Source organism: Aquarana catesbeiana, linkage group LG02, assembly GCF_042186555.1.
Source record: "Aquarana catesbeiana isolate 2022-GZ linkage group LG02, ASM4218655v1, whole genome shotgun sequence".
Taxonomy (NCBI): domain Eukaryota; kingdom Metazoa; phylum Chordata; class Amphibia; order Anura; family Ranidae; genus Aquarana; species Aquarana catesbeiana.
Window position 1 is genome coordinate 770,030,986 of NC_133325.1, and position 27,212 is coordinate 770,058,197.

The 27,212-nt window shown below is 43.9% G+C and overlaps 1 protein-coding gene across 1 annotated transcript in view; it reads left to right on the top strand.

Annotated features, from left to right (window-relative positions):
• GPR89B (G protein-coupled receptor 89B) overlaps positions 1 to 27,212 on the top strand; it is a 98,107-nt gene that overhangs the window by 44,972 nt on the left and 25,923 nt on the right. The window contains exon 9 of the mRNA XM_073617306.1: positions 26,241 to 26,350. Within this exon, the coding sequence (XP_073473407.1) occupies positions 26,241 to 26,350 (110 nt within the window). The remainder of the gene's footprint in view (positions 1 to 26,240; positions 26,351 to 27,212) is intronic.

The following is a 27,212-nucleotide window of genomic DNA, read 5'->3' on the forward strand; positions in this document are numbered from 1 at the left end:
GAATAGAAAGTAGAATAAAGAGAAACAAACAATACCCTTACCATTTGTGGTGGAGACAACTGCTTCTGTTGGTTTTAGGTCTTCTTGGGGTGTAACACCCCAGGAAGCGTAGACGTCTGCTATTGGTGTTGTTAGCTCCTCTTGGGGTGTAACGCCCCAGGAAGCATAGACATCGGCTTCCATTGGTCTTGGCTCTTGGGGTGTAAAGCCCCAGCCATAGTCATCCTCGGTTTTTCTAAAGCCATCATGAGTTTGCTCTTCCAATGGTAGACCAGGAACTAAATAGAAAAAAAAAAATGTCAATAACATTAGAGTTCCTACAGTACGGTTTGCTATCATACATTAAATTCTTATTTATTTATTGACTGGCTCGTTCACATGACCGTTCATTGCCCTGCACTGCCTAGATCGGCGTATTTCTGCGGCGGGTATGGCCAGGTATTCACGCTCAGCTGCGGCCATTGGACATGTGCAATTCATAAAATGATATAAAATACATTTTGGATATAGTTTTGCTGGGGGGGGGGTATTTTGGGTGTGTTTCCTGGCAAGTAAGGGAATTTTTCCCCAATTAAAAAAAACAAACAAATAGATTATATAAAATACATTTTGGATACAGTTTTGCATGATGGAATAACTGTCAGTCAAACAATCACAGCCCTGGAAAATGGCCTGGATAGGAAGGGGGGGGGGGGGGGGTGTAACAGATGAGTATTGAGGTGGTAAAGCGGGTTTTGCTTTCCTATAGACTTGTATGGGACTGCAAACAACACCTGCAATCCACCAACATGGGCAGCTATAGCAGGTGGCAGTTGGTAACCTAGCAACCAGTGGGGGGAGAGAGGATTAAACAAATGGCAGTTGCTCAGCTAAAGAAAGGTCAAGCTAGAGAGAAGTGTATGCAAGAAGAGGGTGGGGGGAGGGGGGGTGTCTGTTTTTTTTTTTTAATTAAAATCTTTATCATGAAATTGTAGCTCTGTGATCTAAATTCATATTCCTGATTCTACCAACTCAACTAAAGACAATCATGATCCCAACTTTATAATTGGGTTTATTAATGCTTCATAATGCTTTTCTATGGCATTTCATATTGATTTTATAGAAACAGTAACAATACTATAAAATCTATATGACTTTACATTATGCGCCATAGAAAACCTTTATGAAGATCGTAGAACATAATTTATAATGTTGGATATAGAGAGTTTAATAATAAAATTAGAATAAAAAAAAAAATCTTACTTGGTCTCCCATAGGAAGGCTGTACAAATGATGTCACGGTAAGAAGAAAAATAATCGCGTATTTCGGGTAGAATGCGTGTAATCCCATATTTAATATGGAAACGCTGAACACCTGTACAGTGCACTGATACAACTGTTCTGTGTAACACTAGAGTGACAGCACTGTTTATACAAGCTCCACCCACTATGACATCACAGATCACATGACTAGCTGTGTGCTGCATCCTCATTGGCTGGTTTGAAAATGCTCCCAGAAAGAGGCTGCCTAACTGCACACAGATGACATTACACCATATAGGGAATATTACATGGCTTTTATTATCATAGGAAATTAAATGTTATACATTTATCTTCATTTCCTTTTTATTTCCTTATCTCTTCTCCCTAATTAATAGATATCAGTCTAGGATTATTTAAGCTACATCAATATAAAATGATGTGCTGTAGGCTGTGGGTGTAATTTACAGTTTTAGCACAAGGATTGAATGCAGCTAAAAGTAACTCCTATTCAAAATAACTGACAGTTTTTTTGAATAGAAGATATTTTTAGCTGCATTGAATCACAGATTTTTTTTTTTTCAATCTGTGTGTTAGCCGAGTGAATGAGCCCAATAATGGAGTCTTATATAACCTTAAATCTGAACCGCCGGCAGACCCCTAATTACACCAATGAAATCTATACAAGGCCGCATTCACACTTCACATAGCGAGAACTCGCATGCGTTTTTTCTTGCTGCGTTTTTTTTTTGTTTTTATTCATTTTTTTTTTTGATTGGGCTGTCCTACACATTAAAAAAAAATGTGCCAAAGTAGCTCCTGTACACTTTTTTTGGAGCTGACTTTTTAAAAACAGCATGTTTTTGCACTTTTTTACATTAAAAAAGCTGGTTTTTTTTTTTTGTTTTTTTTTTTTGTTTTTTTTTACTGCATCTGGGGTGCCATTAACAATGAATGACACCCAAACACACATTCCATGATTTTGAGCATTACAGAAACACGCGGTTTCTCTACACTCAGGCATGAACGGGGTCTGAAGCTACTTTGGAGCATTTTTGAACAGAATGTTGGGGTGCCGTTAAGAATGAATGGCACCCAAACACACGTTCTGCGTTTATTGCGTTTTTTTTGAGCAGAGCGAAAATGTGCGTTTCCGCTACGCTCAGTGAATAAGGCCCGAAGCTGACTCTGGAGCATTTTTGAACAGCAGGTTTTTGCGTGTTTTTTGTGTATTTTGTAATACAGCAAAACTCCTGTTTTTTTTTTTTAAGTATGTATGGGGTGCCATTAAGAATGAATGGCACCCAAACATGTATTCCATGTTTTGCTGTGCACGGTTGGGGTGCCATTTAGGCCTCCTGCACACTGGACGTTAAAATAAAGTTATAAAAACGTCAGTAGCTTTGCAGTGAGTTTTTCAACTTTTTTCAATGTTTTTGCAATATCGGTTTTAGCGTTTATTAGCGGTTTTTAGTGTTTTTCTACGTTAGCATTTTAGCGGGGTTTTTTTGTTTTGTTTTTTAATAAAATTTTTTTTTTTTGGCTCCATGCACACTGGAGCTCATAAACAACCATTTTTCTGGAGTTTGGACATTTTTTTTAACAGCCCATAAACTCCACTCTATGTTATCCTATGTGCCCATGCACACATGGACTCCACTCTATGTTATCCTATGTGCCCATGCACACATGGACTCCACTCTATGTTATCCTATGTGCCCATGCACACATGGACGTTTTTTAGCTTTTATCAGCAGTGGAGTTTATGGGCTGTTCTCTGAACGCCATAAAATCGCGTTCAAAGTGCCGTTTTTCTGACCACAAAAAACGCCAAGCGCCGGTAAATGTGCTTTAATTAGCCTTCGGCATTCTATTTTTTCAATGCATTGTGGGAGTTTGGGAATGCATTGTGGGATTTTTGGAGTGTCCTCTGTGTATTTCTATTAAAAACGCCCATAAACGCTAACTCTAAAAAATGTGCTAGTACAAAACGCTGTTAACCACATCAATACCGGGCACTTTCACCCCCTTTCCTTCCCAAACCAATTTTTCAGCTTTCAGCGCTCTCGCACTTTCAATGACAATTGCGTGGTCATGCTACGCTGTACCCAAATGAAATTTTTATCATTTTGTTCACACAAATAGAGCTTTCTTTTGGTGGTATTTATTCACGACTCCGTTTTTTATTTTTTGCGATATAAGCGAAAAAAGAGCGGAAATTTGGAAAAAAAAACAATATTTTCTTCTTTCTATTGTAAAAGATATCCAATAAAATCGAATTTTGTCATAAATTTAAGCCAAAATGTATTCTGTTACATATTTTTGGTAAAAAAAAGTCCCGTTAAGTGTTTAATAATTGGTTCGTGTGATCACGGACAGATGTACGCAAATGATCATGTACAGATGTGCGCATGTGATCATGGACATGTGTGTGCGGATAATCATTGGGACATTTTACTTTTACTGTTACTTATGTGAGGGACAGGTGTTTTTACTATGTGGGGACATGTGTTTTGGGGACGTGTTTTGGGGACATGTGTGTTAACTTTGTGTGTTTACACTGTGGGGACACTAGACTGGTGATTAGTGAATAAAAAGCTGTAAAAAACACCTCATACTCACTGATCACCAGCCGGCTGCAGAGATCCGCTCTCCTCTCCTCACTGACAACTTCCGCATAAGGAAGAGGAGAGCCAATTGCCTAGCAACTGGCTCTGTATTTACATCACATGACGCCTGTGATTGGACACAGCCGTCATGTGATCAGGAGGGCCAATCACAGAGCCCTCCTGCCGATCGGAGATGCGCCGTGTCCGGGTGACACGAACGCATCGGAATCTCGCCGCTGCGCTTGCGATCCCCCTCCTTCTGAGGGACGTTCCTGAACGTCCACTCAGAAGGAGAGATAGCCCACCCGGCCGTTTATGTACAGTGGCTGGGTGGGAAGTAGTTAAAAGCTTGTTTTTCTGCCAGCAATCTGGCATCCAGAAAAATCTTTTTTGAGCTCCGGTGTGCATGGAGCCTTTCAGCGGATCAAAAACGTTAAAAAAAACGCTGGTTAGCGACGTTTTTGAGTGTTTATCGATGTTTATCAGCATTGGAGCGTTTTTACAGCTGAAAAACGTCTCTCAGAACCCGCTAGTTTTGGGGGGTTTTTTTTCTGCTCAAAAACACCACTGCCCAAAACTGCTGATAACAGCCTGTGTGTGCATGGGACACATAGGATAACATGATGGAGAGTTTAATGACTGTAGAAAAAAATGTCTACAGCCAAAAACAGCTGCTGTAAAAAACGTCCAAAAACGTCCTGTGTGCATGAGGCCTAAGGATGAATGGCATCCAAGCGCGCAATTCTGTCTTTAGTCGCCTTTTTTTTGAGCGGAGTGAAAATGTGGGTTTCCGTTACGCTCAGAGGTGAGTAAGGCCTGAAGCTGACTTTTGCGCATTTTTGAACAGCCTGTTGGGGTGCCATTAGGAATGAATGGCCTCCAAGCACACGTTCTGCGTTTAGTGGTGTTTTTTGAGCAGAGCGAAACACCAGGGGTAAACGAGGTCTGAAGCTGACTTTTGCGCTTTTTTGTACAGCAGGTTTTTGGGCATTTTTTGCGTATTTTGTCACACAACAAAACGCCCCCTTTTTTTTTTTTTTTCTTTTGTTTGTTTTGTATTAAGTATGTTTGGGGTGCCATTAAGTATGCATGGCACCCAAACATGTATTCCATGCTTTGCTGTGCGTGGTTGGGGTGCCCGTTAAGAATGAATGGTATCCAAGCTCTAGTTCTGCATTTTAGTTGCGCGAGTTCTGCGTTTTCTGAGCGGAGCAAAAAAGCGCATTTTCTGCTACGCTCAGGGGTGAATGAGGCCTTAAACTGACTTTGGCGCATTTTTGAACGACACGTTTTTGCACGTTTATTGACGTAACAAAACTTGAATTTTTGGGGTTTTTCTTAACCCCTTGGAGTCGGCACCTGCTGGTCCCTTAAGGTATTTAGAATGCCGGGAAGTTGGGCGGGGCTTAAGGTCATGTGACCGCCGCGATTGGCTGTCACATAATCGGAAAGCTCCCGATCGCAAGCAGTGATTGGGGGTTTTCTGTTAGCCGCCGGTAACTGGCGCAGGAACGCACAGCGCTATTTGCACTAATGCATGCAAATATGCGGCCCACCTGTCGAAGGGGATGCAGTTAAGTCAACCTGTCAGAGAGATCAGAGCCCCAGCTTTCCCTTGAAGGAGGTGGATTGGCAGAAATTAGATTAGGCTTCCTTGCTGACATATAAGGTGAGGTTAGTTGGGCTCCATTCATGGCGGGTGCATAGAGCTGCTTGGATCAACATTGACCAATGTAGGCTTAAAGCGAGGACACGGAGAATAGAGAATACAATTGTTCTCTTTGTACCCTCTTCACCCCATATACGTGTGTTGGGTCTGCATTGCTTAAATGCATTTATTTATGCAGCACTTTACACAAAAACATGTCAGCACACCATGTCGCAATTTCTGGCAGGATCAACAGGTGTTTTTATTGTGTTTGCAGTATTTTAAGGGGAAATGTGCATGTATTGCAGAGATGTACTGAATGTATAAACAGTATATATATATATATATATATATATATATATATATATATATATATACTGTATAATGGTCTCCCTGGGCCTGTGCGGGTTTTCTCTGGGTACTCCAGTTTCCTCCAACACTCCAAATACATACAGTACTGGGAGGTTAATTGGTTCCTGTCTATATTAGACCTAGTATTTATATGAATGGATGTTAGGGACTTTGGAATTTTAAGTTCCTTGAAGGCAGGAACTGATGTAAATGTACAATATATATGTAAAGCAACTTTCAATAAAAATGTATTGTTAAAAAGTAAATAAATCTAAATAAAAAAAAAAAAAATATATATATATATATATATATATATATATATATATATATATATATATATATATATATATATATATATATATAAATCTCTCTCTCTTATTTATATACCGTATGTATATCTATATATATATATATATATATATATATATATATATATATATATAGATAGATATATATATTTATTTATATATTCATATATATATATATATATATATAGATATATATATATATATATCTATATATATATATATATATTGCTAAGCAGAAACACAGATCTCTGTCCCCCCCACTCAGTTCGAAATCCCTCTCTAGGAGCACACTTAAAGAGGAAGTAAGCCCTGATGGGTTTTACGTTCTCTCCCCCCCCCCCGCAAAATAAAAGCATAATGGGCTAGTATGCATCGCACTTCAAGGTAGATATCTCCTAAACGGCGCACGTTTAGGAGATATTTACAGTACCTATAGGTAAGCCTTATTCTAGGCACAACTTCCACAGTGGGGGGGGGGGGGTATACAACCACTTTAACCCTTTGATCGCCCCTGATGTTAATCCCCTTCTTTGCCAGTGTCATTTATACAGTGACAGTGCACTTTTTTTTAGCACTGATCACTGTATTGGTGTCACTGGTCCCCAAAAAGTGTCACTTAGTGTCAGATTTATCTGCCGCAATTGCGCAGTCCCGATAAAAATTGTTAATCGCCGCCATTGCTAGTAAAAAAAAAGTATATATATATATATATATATATATATATATATATATATATATATATATATATACTTTTTTTTTCAGAATTGTCTGTCTTTTTTTGTTTATAGCACGAAAAAAAAAAATAAAGTCTGCAGAGGTGAAATACCACCAAAAGAAAGCTCTATTTGTGGGAAAAAATTACGTCAATTTTACTTGGCTACAGCATCGTATGACAGCGTAATTGTCAGTTAAATTGACGCAGTGCCGTATTGCAAAAAATGCTCTGGTCAGGAAGGGGGTGAAATCTTCTGGGGTTGAAGTTGTTAAACAGTAACTCCACTTTCATGGGGGAAAAAAAAAAACAGCAAATAAAGAAAAAAATAATAATATAGCGTATACAGTTGCGACAAAAGTCATATTGTAATTGAATGTTATTAAAAATTACCTTTCCTTTTCAATCTGCAGCTGCTGCAATTTTCTGAAAATGCAATCCAATATGGCTACCTGGAGGTGTTCTGTACATGGTATACAGAGCCCCTCCTCCCCAGATATGTCATTTCCTGCTTGTGTGATTACATACCTCCCAACTTTTTGAGATGGGAATGAGGGAAACCTATCAGCAAAAGTATGCAGGCATAGGACACACCCCTTGCCACGCCTCCTTAAAGGGGAATTGTACAAAAAAACAAGATTTGTTAAACCCACAAGTGCTTTTTTTTACCACTACTATTCCTTTATATTGGCTTTTGGAATTTACAAATGCAGCAATTTAGAAATCAGATGAAAGGTTTAGCTCTGGAAAACACTTTTTGATAGATAAAAATTGCATTTTATATACAACTATATAGATCAGACCAAAATGAGGGACAAAGGAGGAGGAATGAGGGACAGAGATACATTGCTACAAATCAGGGACAGTTGGGAGCTATGTGATTGGCTTACTGCTTTTCCCAGAAGTCTGCACTAAGGTACAAGTCAGATTTCAGACATCCCCTGCAACAAAAAAATGTTCTTTTTGCCGAGATACTCCCAATAGGAAATAACGTCTAAAGGGATGCAGGCCCAGCAGATTTCCTCATTAGAGCTCTGCAGCTGCACAGCTGATTGATAATTATGAAACCACTCCCATTAGACTCACTTTCCCACAGAGGCACAGAGAAACACACAGGGATTTCTTCAGAATAACAAAAGGTAGGAATTTGCAACAAAGGATGTTATAATCCTTGCAATGTACATCGATCACCCAGAGGGAAATGTTTTTTTTTTAACAAAAGTGGAGTTACGCTTTAAAACTGGGATACTAAATGAAGTCAAATACAGATCGCCATCTAGTGGCCAATCCACAGCTCTTTCTATTTAATACTAAACTATATATATAAATGCACAATCTTGTAAAGAATGTAACATCATTATATACTTTTATAGTTAACACTGGAATAATTCCAAATGCATGCTCAGAAGAACCACAGGATTAAGTTTTATTATAAATATATATAAAGTCCGGTCTTGTGCTGTCGTCTTTCCTTTCTATTTTGTACCTTTCTGTTTGAACTTTGGTATTGGAGTTTGAGATACTGATATCTCCATTGCAAAGGTTACCATTTAGTATCTTATCTTTCTCCTTCTTAATCATTCTCTGACAGAGATAAGCGTTCTCACCAAATTTCCAGGCTCTGACCTTATAGAAGGAACACTCAGGACATAACATTAACCACCTCAGCCCAGAAGGATTTACCCCCCCCTTCATGACCAGGTCATTTTTTGCGATACGGCACTGCGTCGCTTTAACCACTTCTGGACCGCCGCACGCCGATATACGTCCTAACTTTGAAGAGGGATATCTTCAATATGGCAGCAGCTAGCTGCCATAACCCCGGTATCCTCTTCTTCAGCGGGCGGGCCAGTGTCCAATATTAGTGGTCTCTGCAGCGGATTCACCGCGAGATCACTTTTATCGGCGGCGGGAGAGGGGCCCTCCTTTCACTCTCTGGTGCCCTCCGCCATTTACCGGAGCCGTCGGCAGCTGCGGAGGTGATCAGATCCTTGTCCTTCCTGGGTATGGAGATGAGTGAAGGGAAGATGGCCCCCACCCGTCTCCATATCATTTCAGGGCGGAAGCGACGTCACAACGTCACTTCCGCCCATAGCTCTTAAAGGGACATTTTTTTTTATTTAATTTTTTTTTCAAATGACAACATTTTTTTTTTACATTTTTTTTTACATTTTTTTTTATTGCATTTTAGGCCCCTTTCACACTGGGGTGGGATTGACGTCGGCGGTAAAGCGCCGCTATTGTTTTACCCCCCACTAGCGGCCGAGAAAGGGTTAAAAACCACCGCAAAGCGCCTCTGTGGAGGCGCTTTGCCGGCGGTATAGCCGCGCTGTCCCATTGATTTCAATGGGCAGGAGCGGTGTATATACTCCGCTCCTTCACCACTCCGAAGATGCTGCTAGCAGGACTTTTTTTTCCCGTCCTGCTAGCGCACCGCTCCAGTGTGAAAGCCCTCGGGGCTTTCACACCGGAGACACAGCAGCGGCTGTTTCGGGTCGGTTTGCAGGTGCTGTTATTGGCGCAATAGCGTAATGGCGTCTGCAAACCGCCCCAGTGTGAAAGGTCTCTTATGCCGCGTACACACGGTCGGACTTTCTATCCTACTTGGTCCGGCACACTTTCCGACGGACTTTGTCCGCCAGGTGCGCCGGACTTTAAAACGGACGGACTTGCCCACACACACCCGGACTTTCCGGCAGGCTAAGTCCGCCCGTCTTTCCGACGGACTTTCGCCGGAGTTCCGGCGGACTTTCAGAATGAACGGACTTGCCCACACACGGACAAGTCCGTTCATTTTGAACGTGACTCAGGTGCGACGGGACTAGAAAAGGATGTCAATCTTGCCGCTTTTATCGGCGAGATTGACACCTTGCGAGCCCCGTCGCGGGGCATACCAGGCCCTTAGGTCTGGTATGGATTATAAAGGGAACCCCCTACGCCGAAAAAACGGCGTGGGGTCCCCCCTAAAATCCATACCAGACCCCGATCCGAGCACGCAGCCTGGCCGGTCAGGAAAGGGGGTGGGGACGAGCGAGCGCCCCCCCCCTCCTGAACCGTACCAGGCCGCATGCCCTCAACATGGGGGGTGGGTGCTTTGGGGGAGGGGGGCGCCCTGCGGGGCCCCCCCACCCCAAAGCACCTTGTCCCCATGTTGATGAGGACAAGGGCCTCTTCCCGACAACCCTGGCCGTTGGTTGTCGGGGTCTGCGGGCGGGGGCTTATCGGAATCTGGGAGCCCCCTTTAATAAGGGGGCCCCCAGATCCCGGCCCCCCACCCTATGTGAATGAGTATGGGGTACATGGTACCCCTACCCATTCACCTAGGGAAAAAGTGTAAGTAATAAAACACACTACACAGGTTTTTAAAATATTTTATTAAACAGCTCCGGGGGGGGGATCTTCCTCCGGCTTCGGGGGTCTTCTTCCGGCTTCGGGGGTCCCTCCGCTTCATCTTCTCCCGGCGTCCGGTTGGTTCTTCTCCGCTCTCTTCTCCCGGTGTTCCTGTTCTTCGGCCGGCTCCTCTGCTGTCTTCAAGTAGCTCTCTTGCCAGCAGAGGTCCGGACTTCTGGGCTTCTGGGCTTCTTGTCTTCTCTTCCCCAGATGTTGACACGACGCTCTCTCCTGCTGGACTGCTCTCCGAGGGCTGCGTTGTGACTTATATAGGCGGAGACCCCGCCCCCTTTTGATGTCACAGTCCCTGGGCATGCTGGGACTGTGACGTTTTAGGGGGCGTGGTCACTGGGTGATGTTGACCACGCCCCCTAAAACGTCACAGTCCCAGCATGCCCAGGGACTGTGACATCAAAAGGGGGCGGGGTCTCCGCCTATATAAGTCACAACGCAGCCCTCGGAGAGCAGTCCAGCAGGAGAGAGCGTCGTGTCAACATCTGGGGAAGAGAAGCCCAGAAGCCCAGAAGTCCGGACCTCTGCTGGCAAGAGAGCTACTTGAAGATAGCAGAGGAGCCGGCCGAAGAACAGGAACACCGGGAGAAGAGAGCGGAGAAGAACCAACCGGACGCCGGGAGAAGATGAAGCGGAGGGACCCCCGAAGCCGGAAGAAGACCCCCGAAGCCGGAGGAAGATCCCCCCCGGAGCTGTTTAATAAAATATTTTAAAAACCTGTGTAGTGTGTTTTATTACTTACACTTTTTCCCTAGGTGAATGGGTAGGGGTACCATGTACCCCATACTCATTCACATAGGGTGGGGGGCCGGGATCTGGGGGCCCCCTTATTAAAAGGGGCTCTCGGATTCCGATAAGCCCCCCGCCCACAGACCCCGACAACCAACGGCCAGGGTTGTCGGGAAGAGGCCCTTGTCCTCATCAACATGGGGACAAGGTGCTTTGGGGGAGGGGGGGGCCCCGCGGGGCCCCCCCCTCCCCCAAAGTACCCACCCCCCATGTTGAGGGCATGCGGCCTGGTACGGTTCAGGAGGGGGGGGGGACGCTCGCTCGTCCCCACCCCCTTTCCTGACCGGCCAGGCTGCGTGCTCGGATCGGGGGTCTGGTATGGATTTTAGGGGGGACCCCACGCCGTTTTTTCGGCGTAGCGGGGTTCCCTTTATAATCCATACCAGACCTAAGGGCCTGGCATGCACCGCGCTCACCGCAATAGGAAAATTTGTTTTTCCTATTGCAGAGAGCGCGAGATGCAATACCCTGCCCTCGCGTCGTATCTGGTCCGTAGGACCAGCCTACACACGAGCGGGCTTTCCGTCGGACCAGCACACACACGAGCGGACTTTCCGCCCGAAACTGAGTCCTACGGAAAGATTTAAAACTTGTTTCAAATCTAGGTCCGGCGGGCTTTTGGGAAGAAGTCCGCCGGAAAAGTCCGCCGCCGCCCACACACGGGCGGATTGTCCGGCACACTCTGGTCCGCCGGACCAAGTATGCCGGAAAGTCCGACCGTGTGTACGCGGCATAAGTGTAAATATGAGATCTTTTTTTTTTTTTTCTGCCACTTCAGCCAAGTACAATTCGTGGGAAAATGTATCAACTTTCCAGTCAACCTTATCCCTCAATACTTTCACATCATTGTGGCCTTTTCTTTTTGCACATAATCTTTATTTTCCAAATAATATAAGATATAAAAATATTACCCTCTACCATTACTGATTCCTCATTACAATACCTCTATATCCCTCCCCCCCCATCCCCCTCCCCCTCATCCATGATCCCCCAACCCACCCATCTCCGCCCCCCCACCCCCGCACCTCCCCCGAGAGTCCCAACGTCGCCTCTCCTTGTCTACCAACTATTCCTGAAGCCTGTTTAGGTGCCTAACTCGATTTTAAATTTTTATAAATTTTTATATTTTATACATTTTTATATTTTAATATTTTATTTAAGGCGAGTTGTCTGACTCTTCCTCCCACACCTCCGCCAACTGGTTGGAGGTTTTGAACCTAACCCAATCTCTCCATGTCTCCTCGTACTCCTCCATCTCCAACCCTTCACTGTATCTTAGGTATTCCATGCAGTAAATTTCATCTATTTTGCCGAACCACTCCCGCATTGAAGGCCTCCTAGTGTCCCGCCAGTGTCTGGGGATGAGACTCTTAGCTGCATTGAGGAGGTGCGGTAGCAATATTTTCCGATAACGCTTGGAGGGGACGTTGCTGCCGTGGTGCAGACATACCCAGGGATCATCTGGTACAATCTTGTTAGTAATCAGATATGTGGTCCTCCTTATCTCCTCCCAAAATGTTTTCATTACCGGACACGTCCACCAAATGTGCAACATTGTCCCTATTTCCCCGCACCCCCTCCAGCAATACTGTGAGGTCTCATCCTGAATTTTATGCGCTAGATCCGGGGTGACGTACATTCTGGCCAGGATTCTAAAATTCATTTCCGCTATCTTGTAGTTTACTGATGTAGCGTTTACTCTGCTCAGGACCCTCTTCACCTCATTGTCACTGATCTTATTTCCTCCTCCCATTTCTTGAGAAATCCTGGGCGCTCGGCCTCTCCCATTCCTATCAAAGTTCTATAGATCCTGGACATTCCTCCTCTCCTATTTTTCTTTATACAAACTTTTTCAAGGGGGTAGAGGTCTTCCATCGACCTGATTGGCTGCGGGAGGGATTCTACAAAGTGTTTCAATTGCCTGTATTTCCAATTATCCAAAACAAACCAATTATCTTTTGCCTTGAGTTCCTGGTAGGTACGCAATGTTCCCTGACTGGTGATATCTTTAAGCTGGACCTCTTCACTCAAAATCCATCTCCCAGCCATGTCCTCCCTCCCCGGGGGGAAAATAATCCGTATCCTTAATCGGTTTATAAATTAAATATAAATTAAAATTTTGTGCGCTAGCAAAATATAGTGAAGTGATACAATACAGAAGCTCCTAGAGATGATATCTAGAGCCACAATATGCTTGAAACCCAGCATAAAAATACAAGAACAGTAAATAACAAACGAGTGCATTACATCATGTCTCAATGAAAAATGAAAGTGAAAAAATATATATATATATAAAAATTAAAAAGAGGTGAAAGTTCTGAAGGTACGATTGATCACTCAATCCTTTAAAGAACACCACATTCAGTCCATGAAGCCAAGTGAAAAGGAGAAAGGGAGACGTTCCTTCGGTGTATCACATCAGAAGCAGAGAAGTGAAAAGATGCAAAAACGCTTCCAAACCACCATTGATTGCAGGAGAGGAGTAATGGATGTGCCCTTACCCCATTCGTTGGACCTCCTCTATAGCGAGGTCATACGGGCCTGCAGATATAACCCTCTGCGGGGACAGATGGAATGTTAGTGTCCAGGTCCTGTTAGCGTGCACCGCCAACTTCGAGCTGATCCAACCGATCCGCCCGCTGCAGCATCAGAAGGGAGACTCGGGATTGGAAGGATCTGTTTCTATTCTTGAGAAAAGGCTGTATGTTCCACTATGTCCTTGGAAGACCTTATCCTTAATCGGGACTAGAGGCGAGTTGTATCTCCACTTCTCTCTAGTATATATTGTATCCCAAGTGTAAATATGAGATCTGAGGTCTTGAGGTCTTTTTGCCCCAGATATCATAATTAAGAGGACCTGTCATGCTTTTTTTCTATTACAAGGGGTGTTTGCATTCCTTGTAATAGGAATAAAAGTGACACATTTTTTATTTTTTTTAAAAGAACAGTGTAAAAATAAAAGGTAAAATAAATAAGAAAAATAAATAAATATTTTTAAATGCTCCCCGTCTTGCCGAGCTCGCGTGCAGAAGTGAACGCATATGCGAGTAGCGCCCGCATATGAAAACTGTGTTCAAATCACACATGTGAGGTATAACCGTGATCGTTAGAGCGAGAGCAATAATTCTAGCACTAGACCTCCTCTGTAGCTTAAAACATGCAACCTGTAGAATTTTTTAAACGTCGTCTATGGAGATTTTTAAGGGTGAAAGTTTGTCACCATTCCACGATCGGGCGCAATTTTGAAGCGTGACATGTTGGGTATCAATTTACTCGGCGTAACATTATCTTTCACACTTTAAAAAAATAATTGAGCTAACTTTACTGTTGTCTTATTTTTTTTACATTAAAAAAATGATATTTTTTTTTTTAAAATGCGCTTGTAAGACTGCTGCTGACAGAAAGTATTGCAACGACCGCCATTTTATTCTCTAGGGTGTTAGAAAAAAATGTATAATGTTTAGGGATTCTAAGCAAAAAAAAAATGTTTTTAACTTGTAAACAACAAATCTCAGAAAGAGGCTCGGTCCTTAAGTGGTTAACTGACAATTGCGCGGTTCTGCGACATTGTACCCAAACAAAATTGACGTCCTTTTTTTTCCCCCCGCAAATAGAGCTTTCTTTTGGTGGTATTTGATCACCTCTGCGGTCTTTATTTTTTGCGCCATAAACAAAAAAAGAGCAACAATTTTGAAACAAAAATAAACCAATATATTTTACATTCTGCTATAAAACATATTCAATAAAAAAAATTAAAAAAATCTAATTTCTTCATTCATTCTTCATATTTTTGTTAAAAATAAATTGCAATAAGCGTATATTGATTGGTTTGTGCAAAAGTTATCGTGTCTACAAACTATGGGATAGATTTATGGCATTTTTTTTTAGTTATTTTTTACTAGTAATGGTCAGTGATTTTTAGTGGGACTGCGACAGATCGGACACCTAACGCACATTTTTGAAATTTTTTTGGGGGAACCAGCAACATTACTACAGTGATCAGTGCTAAAATATGTTATTGTTATTGTACTAATGACGCTGGCAGGGAAGGGGTTAATATTAGGGGCGATCAAGGGGTTAAGTGTCTTCCCTGTTTGTGTTTTCTAACTGTATGGGGGGATGGGCTGCCGTGGGAAACGCACAGATTCGTCGTCTTGCATAGCAAAAAGACAGGATCTGTGTGAATCTCCCCTGTCAGAACGGTAATTTACCTTGTTTAACCACTTATCTACAGGGAACTTTCACCCCCTTCCTGCCCAGGCCATTTTTCAGCTTTCAGCGCTGTCACACTTTGAATGACAATTGCGCGGTCATACTACACTGTAACAATGTGAAATCTTTTATCATTTTCTTCACACAAATAGAGCTTTCTTTTGGTGGTTTTTAATCACTGCTGGGATTTTAATTTTTTTCCTAAAAGAAAAAAAAAAAGACCGAAAATGTTGAAAAAAAAAAAAGTTTTTCTTAGTTTTTGTCAGTAAATTTTGTATATAAGTAATTTTCTCCTTCAATGTGTGCTGATCAGGCGGCACTGATGGGCACTAATAGGCTGCACTGATGGGTACTGATTAGGTGGCACTGATGAGGAGGCACTAATATTCTGCACTTATGGGCACTGATAGGCAGCACTGATGAGTGGCACTGGTTGGCACTAATAGGTGGCACTGACAGGCCCTGATAGACGGCACTGATGGGCATTAATGGGTGGCACTGATGGGCATTGATGTATTTTACTGATGGGCATTGATGGGAATCACTGATAGGTGGCACTGAAAGCCAGCACTGACTGGCATCACTAATGGACACTGATTTCTGGCTGTGGTGGGCACTGATTGTTGGCACTAGAGGGCATTGATTGCTGGCACTGGTTGGCACTGGTTAGCATGGGTTGCTGGCACTTGTGGCCCTCTAATGTAATCAGGGCACTGATCAGTGCCCTGATTACATCTCTCACTGTTCCCTGCGAGGAAATGCCGCTGATCGGCTCTCCTCACCACACACTCTGTCAGTGTGAGGCGAGGAGAGACGATTACCGGGACATTGGACACAGCCGATCACATAATTAAAGAGCCGCGTAAGCTCTTTACAGAGATCAGGGTCTCGCCGTGTCCTAGCAACACGGCGCGATCGCCGCGCTACGCTCCCTCGCGGGCGCGCAGTAGGGTCAGTTCAGGTGCTCCGCCATATGACGTCCACCCAGAACGAGAGCCGCACCATCCCGCCATCAATTGACGGTGGGCTGGTGGCAAGTGGTTAAGCAGGCAGATCCTCGTTCTGTCACTGCGGGGAATGATCGCGTGTGACTGGGCGGACATCGGGCCTGCCCCCACCCGCTGATTGGTACCCCCCGCTGGCTTATGGGAGCGCACGTGCACGCCCACAAAAGCGGGTGCACGAGCCGACGTACACCTACGGCGATTGGCCGTATCAGGCCACCTTGCCGCAGTATAATGACGGCGGCTGGTCGGCAAGTGGTTAAAAAAAAGGGAAACCACCTTGGTAAATTTTACTTTTAGTGCATAACAGTTATATTACGCCTTATAGATCCGTATCTTAAAGAAGAGTTTACTTCTGATAGGTCGAAATTTCTAAATCTGAACAATTTAACAGGAGAAAACCCAGAGGGGAGGAGGAGGGGGTAGAGAGAGAGACTGCAGTTCCATAGCTGTGCAGATGAGGGCACTGTTCATCCCTGCAGAAGATTGAGGACTGGGAGGAAGCATATCTTATAATAACCAGCCTTGTTGAAGTTCTAAATTGTATGTAAAGCCGCGTCCGTGGTGCTCGCCCTCTCCTGGGGGCGCTCTCCTTTTCTCTTTTCTTTCTCTCTCTTTTCTCTCTCTTTTCTTCTCTTTCTCTGTTTCCTCCTTTTTTCCCTTCATTCTTAATATGAAGACTATCACTACAGATTACTATTCTCTTTTAGCCTGTGATGTCCACCCAATACCTAACTTGGTCCTCTATGGTCCTTGTAACAGTTTTTCGTTATGTTACGCATTACACGTTCATACGCTGTTTCTTCACATGCTTGTCTGAAGATGCCCCTGTGTGGGCAAACCACGGCATGCTATGATTCCTGATTCTTGAAACTTTAACCACTTCAGCCCCAGAAGATTTTACCCCCTTCCTGACCAGAGCACTTTTTGCGATTTGGCACTGCGTCGCTTTAAGGGACAATTGCGCGGTCGTCCGATGTTGCACCCAAACCAAATCCTTTTTTCCCCACAAATAGAGCTTTCTTTTGGTGGTATTTGATCACCTCTGTGGTTTCTATTTTTTGCGCTATAAACAAAAAAATGCGACAATTTTGAAAAAAAAAAGCAATATTTTTTTACTTTTTGCTATAATAAATATCCCCCAAAAATATATTTAAAAAAAAATATTTTCTTTCTCAGTTTAGGCCGATACTACATATTTTTGGTAAAAAAAAATCGCAGTAAGCGTATATTGATTGGTTTGCGCAAAAGTTATAGCGTCTACAAAATAGGGGATAGATTTATGGCATTTTTATTATAATTGTTTTTTATTAGTAATGGCGGCGATCTGCGATTTTTATCGTGACTGCGACATTATGGCGGACACATCTAACACTATTTTGGGACCATTATCATTTATACAGTGATCAGTGCTATAAAAATGCATTGATTACTGTGTAAATGACACTGGCAGAGAAAGGGTTAAACACAAAGGGGCGATTGAGGGGTTAAGGGAGTCCTAGGGAGTGATTCTAACTGTGGGGGGGGGGGGGGGGGGGGCTTCCACTCACATGACAGCGATCACTGCTCCCGATGACAGGGAGAGGTGATCTCTGTCTTGTGACTAGGCAGAACGGGGAAATTCCTTGTTTACATAGGCATCTCTCCGTTCTGCGGCTCCATGACAGGATCGCGGGCACCCAGCGGACATCGAGTCCGCGGTCACGGCGCCCACAATGCCGCATCTTAAAGGGGACGTACCTGTACGCCCATTTGCCCAGCCGTGTCATTGTGCCGACGTATACCGTCCTGTGCTGGTCGGCACGGGGTTAATGAAAATATTAAAACAGTCATTGTGAAGCCAAAGTGTTTTTTTTTTTTTTTTTTTTTTTTTTTTTTTTAAGTTTTTGGATAGAATGTAAAACACAACTACTCACTTTCCCATCCACGGCTTGACTGCAGCCCATTTATCCATCCAGAATTTGGGAACGACTTGTCCATTTGCATTGCATCATACTTGGGCTGAGGAGTTTATCCTTTATTTCTTTATGATCATAGCCTATTGATTTAGCAGAATTTCCAGCTTCACCCACTGATGTGTATCATATGCCCAGGGATGCCCATCCATCCATCCTTATATTATTCATGTTTTATTAAAACGTCCATCTGTAGTCTGATGTGATAGGAGTTTTACTTGTTTGGACTGACAGGGGGTACAGTGAGGGAAAAAAGTATTTGATCCCCTGCTGATTTTGTACGTTTGCCCGCTGACAAAGAAACGATCCGTCTATAATTTTAATGGTCGTTCTATTTTAACAGTGAGAGACAGAATCACAACAAAAATATCCATAAAAACGCATTTCAAAAAAAGTTATCAATTGATTTGCATTTTAATGAGTGAAATAAGTATTTGACCCCTTCACAAAACATGACTTGGTGGTAAAACCCTTGTTGGCAATCACAGAGGTCAGACGTTTCTTGTAGTTGGCCACCAGGTTTGCACGAATCTCAGGAGTAGGGATGAGCTCCGGCGTGTTTGCACACTCCATGTACCGAGCCCGCCAGGAAGTCGGCACGGCACTGCGCTAATCACAGGCAGTGAGACATTTCACGATCTCTACAGCCGCACATCAGGAAAATGTCTCACTGCTTGTGATTAGCGCAGCGCCTTGCCGACTTCCTGGCGGGCTCTGCATGTGGGCTGTGCGAACACGCCGGAGCTCATCCCTACTCAGGAGGGAATTTGCCCCACTCCTCTTTGCAGATCCTCTCCAAGTCATTAACCAATTGCCGCCCGCCATATAGCAAAATGACGTTGGCAAAGTGGTTCTGATATCCTGACCGGACGTCATATTACGTCGCCAGGATATCGAGCCGATGCGCACCCCCGGGGGGCGCGCATTGCAGCGATCGTTGTGGCGGTGTGTCAGTCTGACACACCACAACTCCGATCTAGGTAAAGAGTCTCTGACGGAGACTCTTTACCACATGACCAGCCGTGTCCAATCACGGCTGATCACGATGTAAACAGGAAGAGCCGTTGATCGGCTTTTCCTCGCTCGCGTCTGACAGACATGAGTAGAGGAGAGCCGAACAGCTGCTCTCCTGACAGGGGGGGGTCTGTGCTGAGTGTTTATCAGAGCAGCCCCCCCCCCCGAGGATGCCTGCATTGGACCACCAGGGATGTCACCACCAGGTATGCCACCCTAGACCACCAGGGATGCCAATCAGTGCCCACAATGGATGCCAATCAGTGCCCACAATGGGCATCACTGATTGGCAGGCATTATTGATTGGCATCCATCAGTACCATCTATTAGTGTACATCCTTGCCGCCTATCAGTGCCCATCCATGCCACCTATCAGTGCCCATCTGTGCCACCTATGTATACCCATCAGTGCTGCATATCAGTGCCACCTATCAGTGCCCATCAGTACTGCTTATCAGTGCCGCATATTAGTGCCCATTGGTGCCACCTCATCGGTGCTCATCAGTGCCGCTTTATCAGTGCCCATCAGTGAAGGAGAAAACTTACTTATTTACAAATTTTTGTAACAGAAACAAAAAAAAAATTTTTTTTTTTTTTTCAGAATTTTCAGTCTTTTTTTTTATTTGTTTAGCAGAAAATAAAAACCCAGCAGAGGTGACCAAATACCACCAAAAGAAAGCTCTATTTGTGGGAACAAAACGAAAAAAAAAATTACTTTGTGTACAGTGTTGTATGACCGCTCAATTGTCATTCAAAGTGCGACAGCGCTGAAAGCCGAAAATTGGTCGGGGCAGGAAGGAAGGTGTATAAGTGCCCGGTATTGAAGTGGTTAAAGCGGTGTTTTGGCCAAAATTTTACTTTTTAGATAAAAATCCCCCTGCTTAATGTATTCTAGTAAAGGTATGCTGTAAACTAAGGTCCGTTTTGTATTTTTGCACCATTGTTTTCTTACTTTTGTAAGTCCCAGCAGCCCGCGGCCATCTCATCTGTGAGCCAGACAGTATCTCTTCCTGTATTCCATGCATGCTGGTTACCCAGCATGCACCTCCAGATCTTGCACATGCTCAGAACAGCACGAGCAGTGTAATAGGTTGTAGGTCGGGTTTCCATAGCAACAGCAGTGTCAAAGGAAGTTGCCTCCCCTTAGCTATGGGAACCTCTCCTCCCCCTCCAGGAACCAGAAAGATTATCTACATTTACAAAGATTATAAAAGATGGTAATTGTAAATGGTATCCCTTGATATATATATATATACCGTATATATAAAAAGGTATACCATTTACAATTACCATCTTTTATAATCTTTGTAAATGTAGATAATCTTTCTGGTTCCTGGAGGGGGAGGAGAGGTTCCCATAGCTAAGGGGAGGCAACTTCCTTTGACACTGCTGTTGCTATGGAAACCCAACCTACAACTTATTACACTGCTGTGCATATATATATATATATATATATATATATATATATATATATATATATATATATGCACAGAAACAAGGGATATCATTTACAATTAGCATCTTTTAAAAAGTAATTACCTTTTGCAGGTGCTGCCCCAAATTGCCACATCAAAATTGCCCCATCAAAACTGCCCCCATCATGCTACCACCATCAAATTGCCCCATCATACTGCCCCCATCAAGATTGCCCCATCAAAACTTCCCCCGTAAAAATTACCCCTTCATACTGCCCCCATCAAAACTGCCCCATCAAAACTGCCCCATCAAATTGCCCCCATCATACTGCCCCATCAAAATTGCCACCTGTCAAAATTGCCCCATCAAAACTGCCCCATCATACTGCCCCCATTAAAATTGCCCCATCATACTGCCACCATCAAAATTGCCCTATCAAAATTGCACAATCATACTGCCCCCATCAAATTGCCCCCATCATACTGCCACCATCAAAATTGCCTCATCATACTGCCCCATCAAATTGCCCCATCATACTGCCCCCATCAAAATTGCCCCATCAAAACTTCCCCCATCAAAATTGCCCCTTAATACTGCCCCCCATAAAAATGCCCCCATCATACTGCCCCATCATACTGCCATCATCAAAATTGCCCCATCAAAATTGCCACCATCAAAATTGCCCCATCATACTGCCCTAATCAAATTTGCCCCATCATAGTACTCTTTTATAAATGATTAGTAGAGGCTGTGCTGTCCCCCGGGCTCTGTATGTAATCAGAGCTAAGATGTTCCAGCCGCCTCCCCCACTGCCCATCACTGTGTATAAGAAGCTTTGGTGACCATCGCAACAAAAGCCTGGTTACCCCTTTTTAAAAATGATGCTGGCCACCGCCTTGCATTGCGTCATTTCCGGTTTTGAAATAACGCGATGCTACGGCCCAGCTATGCCTATTGGCTCCTGGGATTGATGACAAACATCTCCCAGGAGGCATTGCAGACAGGAAATGAAGTGGTTGGCCGCGGCCGAGAGGAGGAAGTGAAGATTTCAATCTTAATTATAACAGTGAGTTTTAAAAAAAGAAAATAGATATGCCAAATCGTTTTCAGCACACACAGTGGCATGGGATGCAGAGGACTTCAGAAAGTGGGTGGAACTCCGCTTTAAAGTTTCGAGGCTGATGTATGGTAACTCAAACCTTCAGCTCCCACCACATATTTTCTATGGGATTAAGGTCAGGAGACTGGCTTGGCCACTTCAGGACCTTAATGTGCTTCTTCTTGAGCCACTCCTTTGTTGCCTTGGCCGTGTGTTTTGGGTCATTGTCATGCTGGAATACTCATTAATGGCCCATTTTCAATGTTCTGGCTGAGGGAAGGAGGTTCTCACCCAGGATTTGATTGTACATGGCCCCGTCCATCGCCCCTTTGATGCAGTGAAGTTGTCCTGCAACACCCCCAAAGCATAATGTTTCCACCTCCTTGTTTGACGGTGGGGATGGTATTCTTAGGGTCATAGGCAGCATTCTTCCTCCTACAAACATGGTGAGATCAGTTGATGCCAAAGAGCTTGATTTTGGTCTCATCTGACCACAACCCTGTTCTCTAAATCATTCAGATGTTAATTGGCAAACTTCAGACAGGCCTGTACATGTGCATCCTTGAGCAGGGGGACCTTGCGGGCGCTGCAGGATTTCAGTCCTTCACGGCGTAGCGTGTTACCAATTGTTTTCTTGGTGACTATGGTCCCAGCTGCCTTGAGATCATTGACAAGATTCTCCCGTGTAGTTCTGGGCTGATTCCTCACCGTTCTCATGATCATTGAAACTCCACGAGATGAGATCTTGCATGGAGCTCCAACCGAGGGAGATTGACAGTTATTTTGTATTTCTTCCATTTGCGAATAATCGCACCAACTGTTGTCACCCTCTCACCAAGCTTCTTGGCGATTGTCTTGTAGCCCATTCCAGCCTTGTGTAGGTCTACTATCTTGTCCCTGACATCCTTGGACAGCTCTTTGGTCCCGGCCATGGTGGAGAGATTGGAATCTGATTAATTGCTTCTGTGGACAGGGGTCTTTTATACAGGTAACAAGCTGAGATTAGGAGCACTCCCTTTAAGAGAATGGTCCCAATCTCAGCTCGTTACCTGTATAAAAGACACCTGGGAGCCAGAAATCTTGCTTATTGATAGGGGATCAAATACTTATTTCACTCATTAAAATGAAAATCAATATATAACTTTTTTGAAATGCGTTTTTCTTTATACTTTTGTTGTTATTCTGTCTCTCACTGTTAAAATAAACCGACTATTAAAATAATAGACTGATCATTTCTTTGTCAGTGGGGAATTGTACAAAATCAGCAGGGGATCAAATACTTTTTTCCCTCACTGTATACGCACTAGCACTTTTTCAGAGGGGTGTATTTGTAGAATGAGCTCAGTACTGTAGAGACTGTGGTTCATGTCCTGAACTTTATCCAGCAAACTGACCTCCTTCATATGAGATGTTTATCCTTCAGAGGAGCTGGTATTGGTCTGGTGGCTTGGGGGTCCAGGGGGTGGAGTATGGACGGCGGGACCTGTGCTGCAATATTTTTACTTGTATGTTCTTTATACTAATACATTTTCTGAAGAGGTAGCTATGTGGATGTGTGTTTCCTTTTTTCTTTTCTTTTTCGATGTACACCAAGATATTACCTTGTAAAAATAGCAATGACATCATCACCATGCTGTACATTGCCTTTGCAGGGAGCAGAGCTGTGGGAGGGGCCCAGCAGGCTCCACCTACTACAAGTTTCCTGCAGAAAACTACAGAAGGGGCGGAGACGAGACCAGTCACCCTGCACAGTGAGAGAGAGCAGCAGTGACCGGTCTTTATTACAGGAAGTTGAATGGAACATCATAAAAAGTGTTGTTTCTGGTTTTTGCCGCTTGTATTTCTGGCACACATCATGCTGTCAGTCAGAGTCCCACCTTAAGGGCTTTCTCAGCACCTGTCTCCCCTTGATTCATGGTGGATTGCTTTACAGAGGGCAGTTGACAGGAATTGAGGAGGGGATATATCCCCTCCTCACTGCCTTTTTTAACCCCAAAAAAGGCCAAACCATTGCGCCGCACCTATTGCAGGGCGGTGTGGAGCAGCCCCATCAGCGTCACTACTGCCTGCTAAATGCGTCATGAGTTTCATTTTTGCTGCAGAATGTCTTTGTTTAGATGGGTGCTTGAGGGGGGGGGGGGGGTTCTACCATCTGCCCTGGGGCCCTGAGTGAATCCTGTGGGCAGTGTTGGCGCTCTGCCTCCGTCCTACCATGTGTCACTTACTAAGTTGCAGCTGCTGCTATTAATAATCCACTTATCGATTGTTTCCCTCATAATGCAATCTCATTGTTCTCTGCTTCCCTTTTCCATGATTAATTCATTAGATGGAGTTATATATTTCATTTTCATTTTCCCGCAATGTTTATCTCATTTATTTCAAGTTGATTATATAGTTTTTAGGCAATATGCCAAACCCTAGTTCCTGTTTCCCACAATATGAAGCAGTTTAAGGGGGGCAGTCCACCCAAAAGGGATGATACTTTTTTTTTTATATACACTATACAGCCCAAGGATTGTGGACCATCACACCTACCTATTTAGCCAAAAGTATGGGAACACCTCTCAAAATGATTGAGTTCAGGTGTTTCCAGTGAAGGGTTCTGTTAATACTACAACATACACAGACAATAGTATTTTTCCAACCTTGCGGTAACAGTTTGGTGAAGGTCGTTTTCTCTTCCAGCATGGCTGTGCCCCTCTGTACAAAGTCAGATCCATAAAGACATGGTTTAATGAGTTTGGTGTGGAAGAACTTGGGTGGCCTTTACAGAGCCCTGACCTCAACCTTACTGATCACCATCCATAAAGACATGGTTTGATGAGATTGGTGTGGAGGAACTTAGGTGGCCTTCACAGAGCCCTGGCTTCAACCGCACTGATCACCACCAAAAAGACCTGGTTTAATGAGTTCGGTGTGGAAGAACTTGGGTGGCCTTCACAGAGCCCTGACCTCAACCCTACTAATCACCATCCATAAAGACATGGTTTAATGAGTTTGGTGTGGAGGAACTTGGGTGGCCTTCGCAGAGCCCTCACCTCAACCCTACTGATCATCATCCATAAAGACATAGTTTGATGAATTTGGTGTGGAGGAACTTGGGTGGCATTCATAGAGCCCTGACCTCAACCCTACTGATCACCATCCATAAACACATTGTTTGATGAGTTTGATGTGAAGGGACTTTGGTGGCCTTCACAGAGCCCTGGTCTAAACCCTACTGAACACCATCCATAAATACATGGTTTGATGAGTTTGGTGTGGAGGAACTTGGGTGGCCTTCACAGAGCCCTGACCTCAGCCTACTGATCACCATCCATAAAGACATGGTTTGATGGGTTTGGTGTGGAGGAACCTCGGTAGCCTTCACAGAGTCTTTACCTCAACCCTACTGATCACTATCCATTAAATCTTCTCACCCAACATCAGTACCTCACCTCACAAATATTTGACTGAATGGACACAAATCTTCACACTCCAAAGACACAATCCAAAATCTTGTGGAAAGCCTTTCCAGAAGAGTGGAATCGGTTAAAGCCATAAAGGAAGGCTAACTCCATATTACCGTCCATGGTTTTGGAATGGGATGTCCAACAAGCTCATAGGGGTGTGATGGTCAGGTGTTCACATATTTTTGGCCATTTTGTGTAGGTACAGTATAGTGTATTTAATGACCTGCTCCTTTCCTGTGTCTGTTGGGGTGTCCATTTCTGAGATCTCTCTCTCTCTCTCATGGTTTCTGACTCTTTTCAGAAGTTTTGGAAGTTTTGTGTGCTCTCCAGTATGGGATGGTAGAAATCTCTCATAATAGGCCCAGCATGTGTATAGACCTGGAAACAAGACTCTCTTGCTAAATCAATGGGTTGAAGGAAAGGAAATCGCTTGATTCTCCCATCAGTGTTGAAGGGGGGATTCCCTCTCGCTGCACTATTGTGTTCTGGCAGCGGGAGGGATACAATGATCACCGCTGATGGCTATGGACGCAGATAGAGATCTAATGAGAAAAACCTGACAGATAGATTGACATCAGTACACCCAGCCTGCCCATTGATGGATTCAAATTTGTCCGGTTCCTGCTGAACCGGCTGAATTTTGATCCATTTATGGCCAGATATACTTATTCGGGAGGTCTAGACGTGAGTCAGTAGGGGTCAGAGACCACTGTTTCCACACACAGAGCAAGGGTCTTTCTCTACATTATGCTGGCAAGGGACAGGCTTTTCTACTTAGGCCATGGCTGCTTTATAAAGAAAACAAAATGTAAGAATTTGCACACCTTTTGTTATGATGCACCTGGAATATATCCAGAAGACACTAAACATTTTTAGGAAAGTTAGTCTTCCAAAATGATGTATAGGGTGGGTGTGTGGCCAGTGTACCTGCAGACAGACGGTACTCAGTGGACTTTTTTGAACACCATAGAATCACTGTAACAGGGGCTGTCAATTTATGTTTGTATGAGAATGTTATCTGTCTTTATAGGATAGCAACGGTACGAAGGAATATGTTCCAGAAGGGAGAGGTACAAAGCCGCCCTGGTGGATTCTGGGGGATGATAAAGAGTGTCACGTCTTCGGCTCCTGGCAGTGAAAGTATCCTAAGCCGCTCTTCGTCTGTCTGGTTGTATCTGGGAGGTGGCCAAGACATCTAATATATGGCAACAATAATGTAAATCCTGTAACCCTATCACTAGGGTAAAAGAATTAAATTATAACCACCATATAAAAAAAAAGATGTTTAAAGTAACCCTGTCAGGGTAGCAAAAGGTACAAAAAAAAAGTTGCACAGCAAGAGAAGAGGTATCATTGCCCCCTCTCCAGCAGCCCCTGTTTTTTACATTCTCTCCATTACAGAACTGCAGCCTCTGTCTGTCTCTTCAGCGTTCAACACTTTTGGCAGTTTCGGATTCCTTTGACCCCTGCCACATAGTGGTTCCTTCCTCCAACCCCTAGGTCAAGACTCTGTAAAATCATGGAGGCCAGAGGATGGAACCATGGTGCACAGCAGGGGGACATAGGCATCCAACTTTCCTGGAAGTGTTGAATGCTAAATATAGTGTGACAGAACCTGCAGTGGAGTGAAAGTAGGAGACACTGTCCAACTAGAGAGTTGAGTGTAGTACCTCTTCTATTGCAGGGCACCTTTGTCCAGGATTTTTTCCTTAACAGAATCTCTTACCTTTCCACTGGGTAGAGAGTCAGATCTTCGCTCTCGAGTATTACAGGCCCCATTGGTATCCAACACTTTAGGGTAATGGATACCTGGTCCATTACTGTGCGCTGTAGTTTCTCCTGCTGGCTGTTATACCACACAGTAGTGACCAAGTGGGAGGAACCTCAGAACCCAGTGGGGGGAGGTGCACTATCCTACACACTCAGAAGTTGTGAACACCAGATGTGTGTGCAGCTCTTAGAAAAAGTGACCATTTGACTCAATGCCCATTAAAGGAAAGTA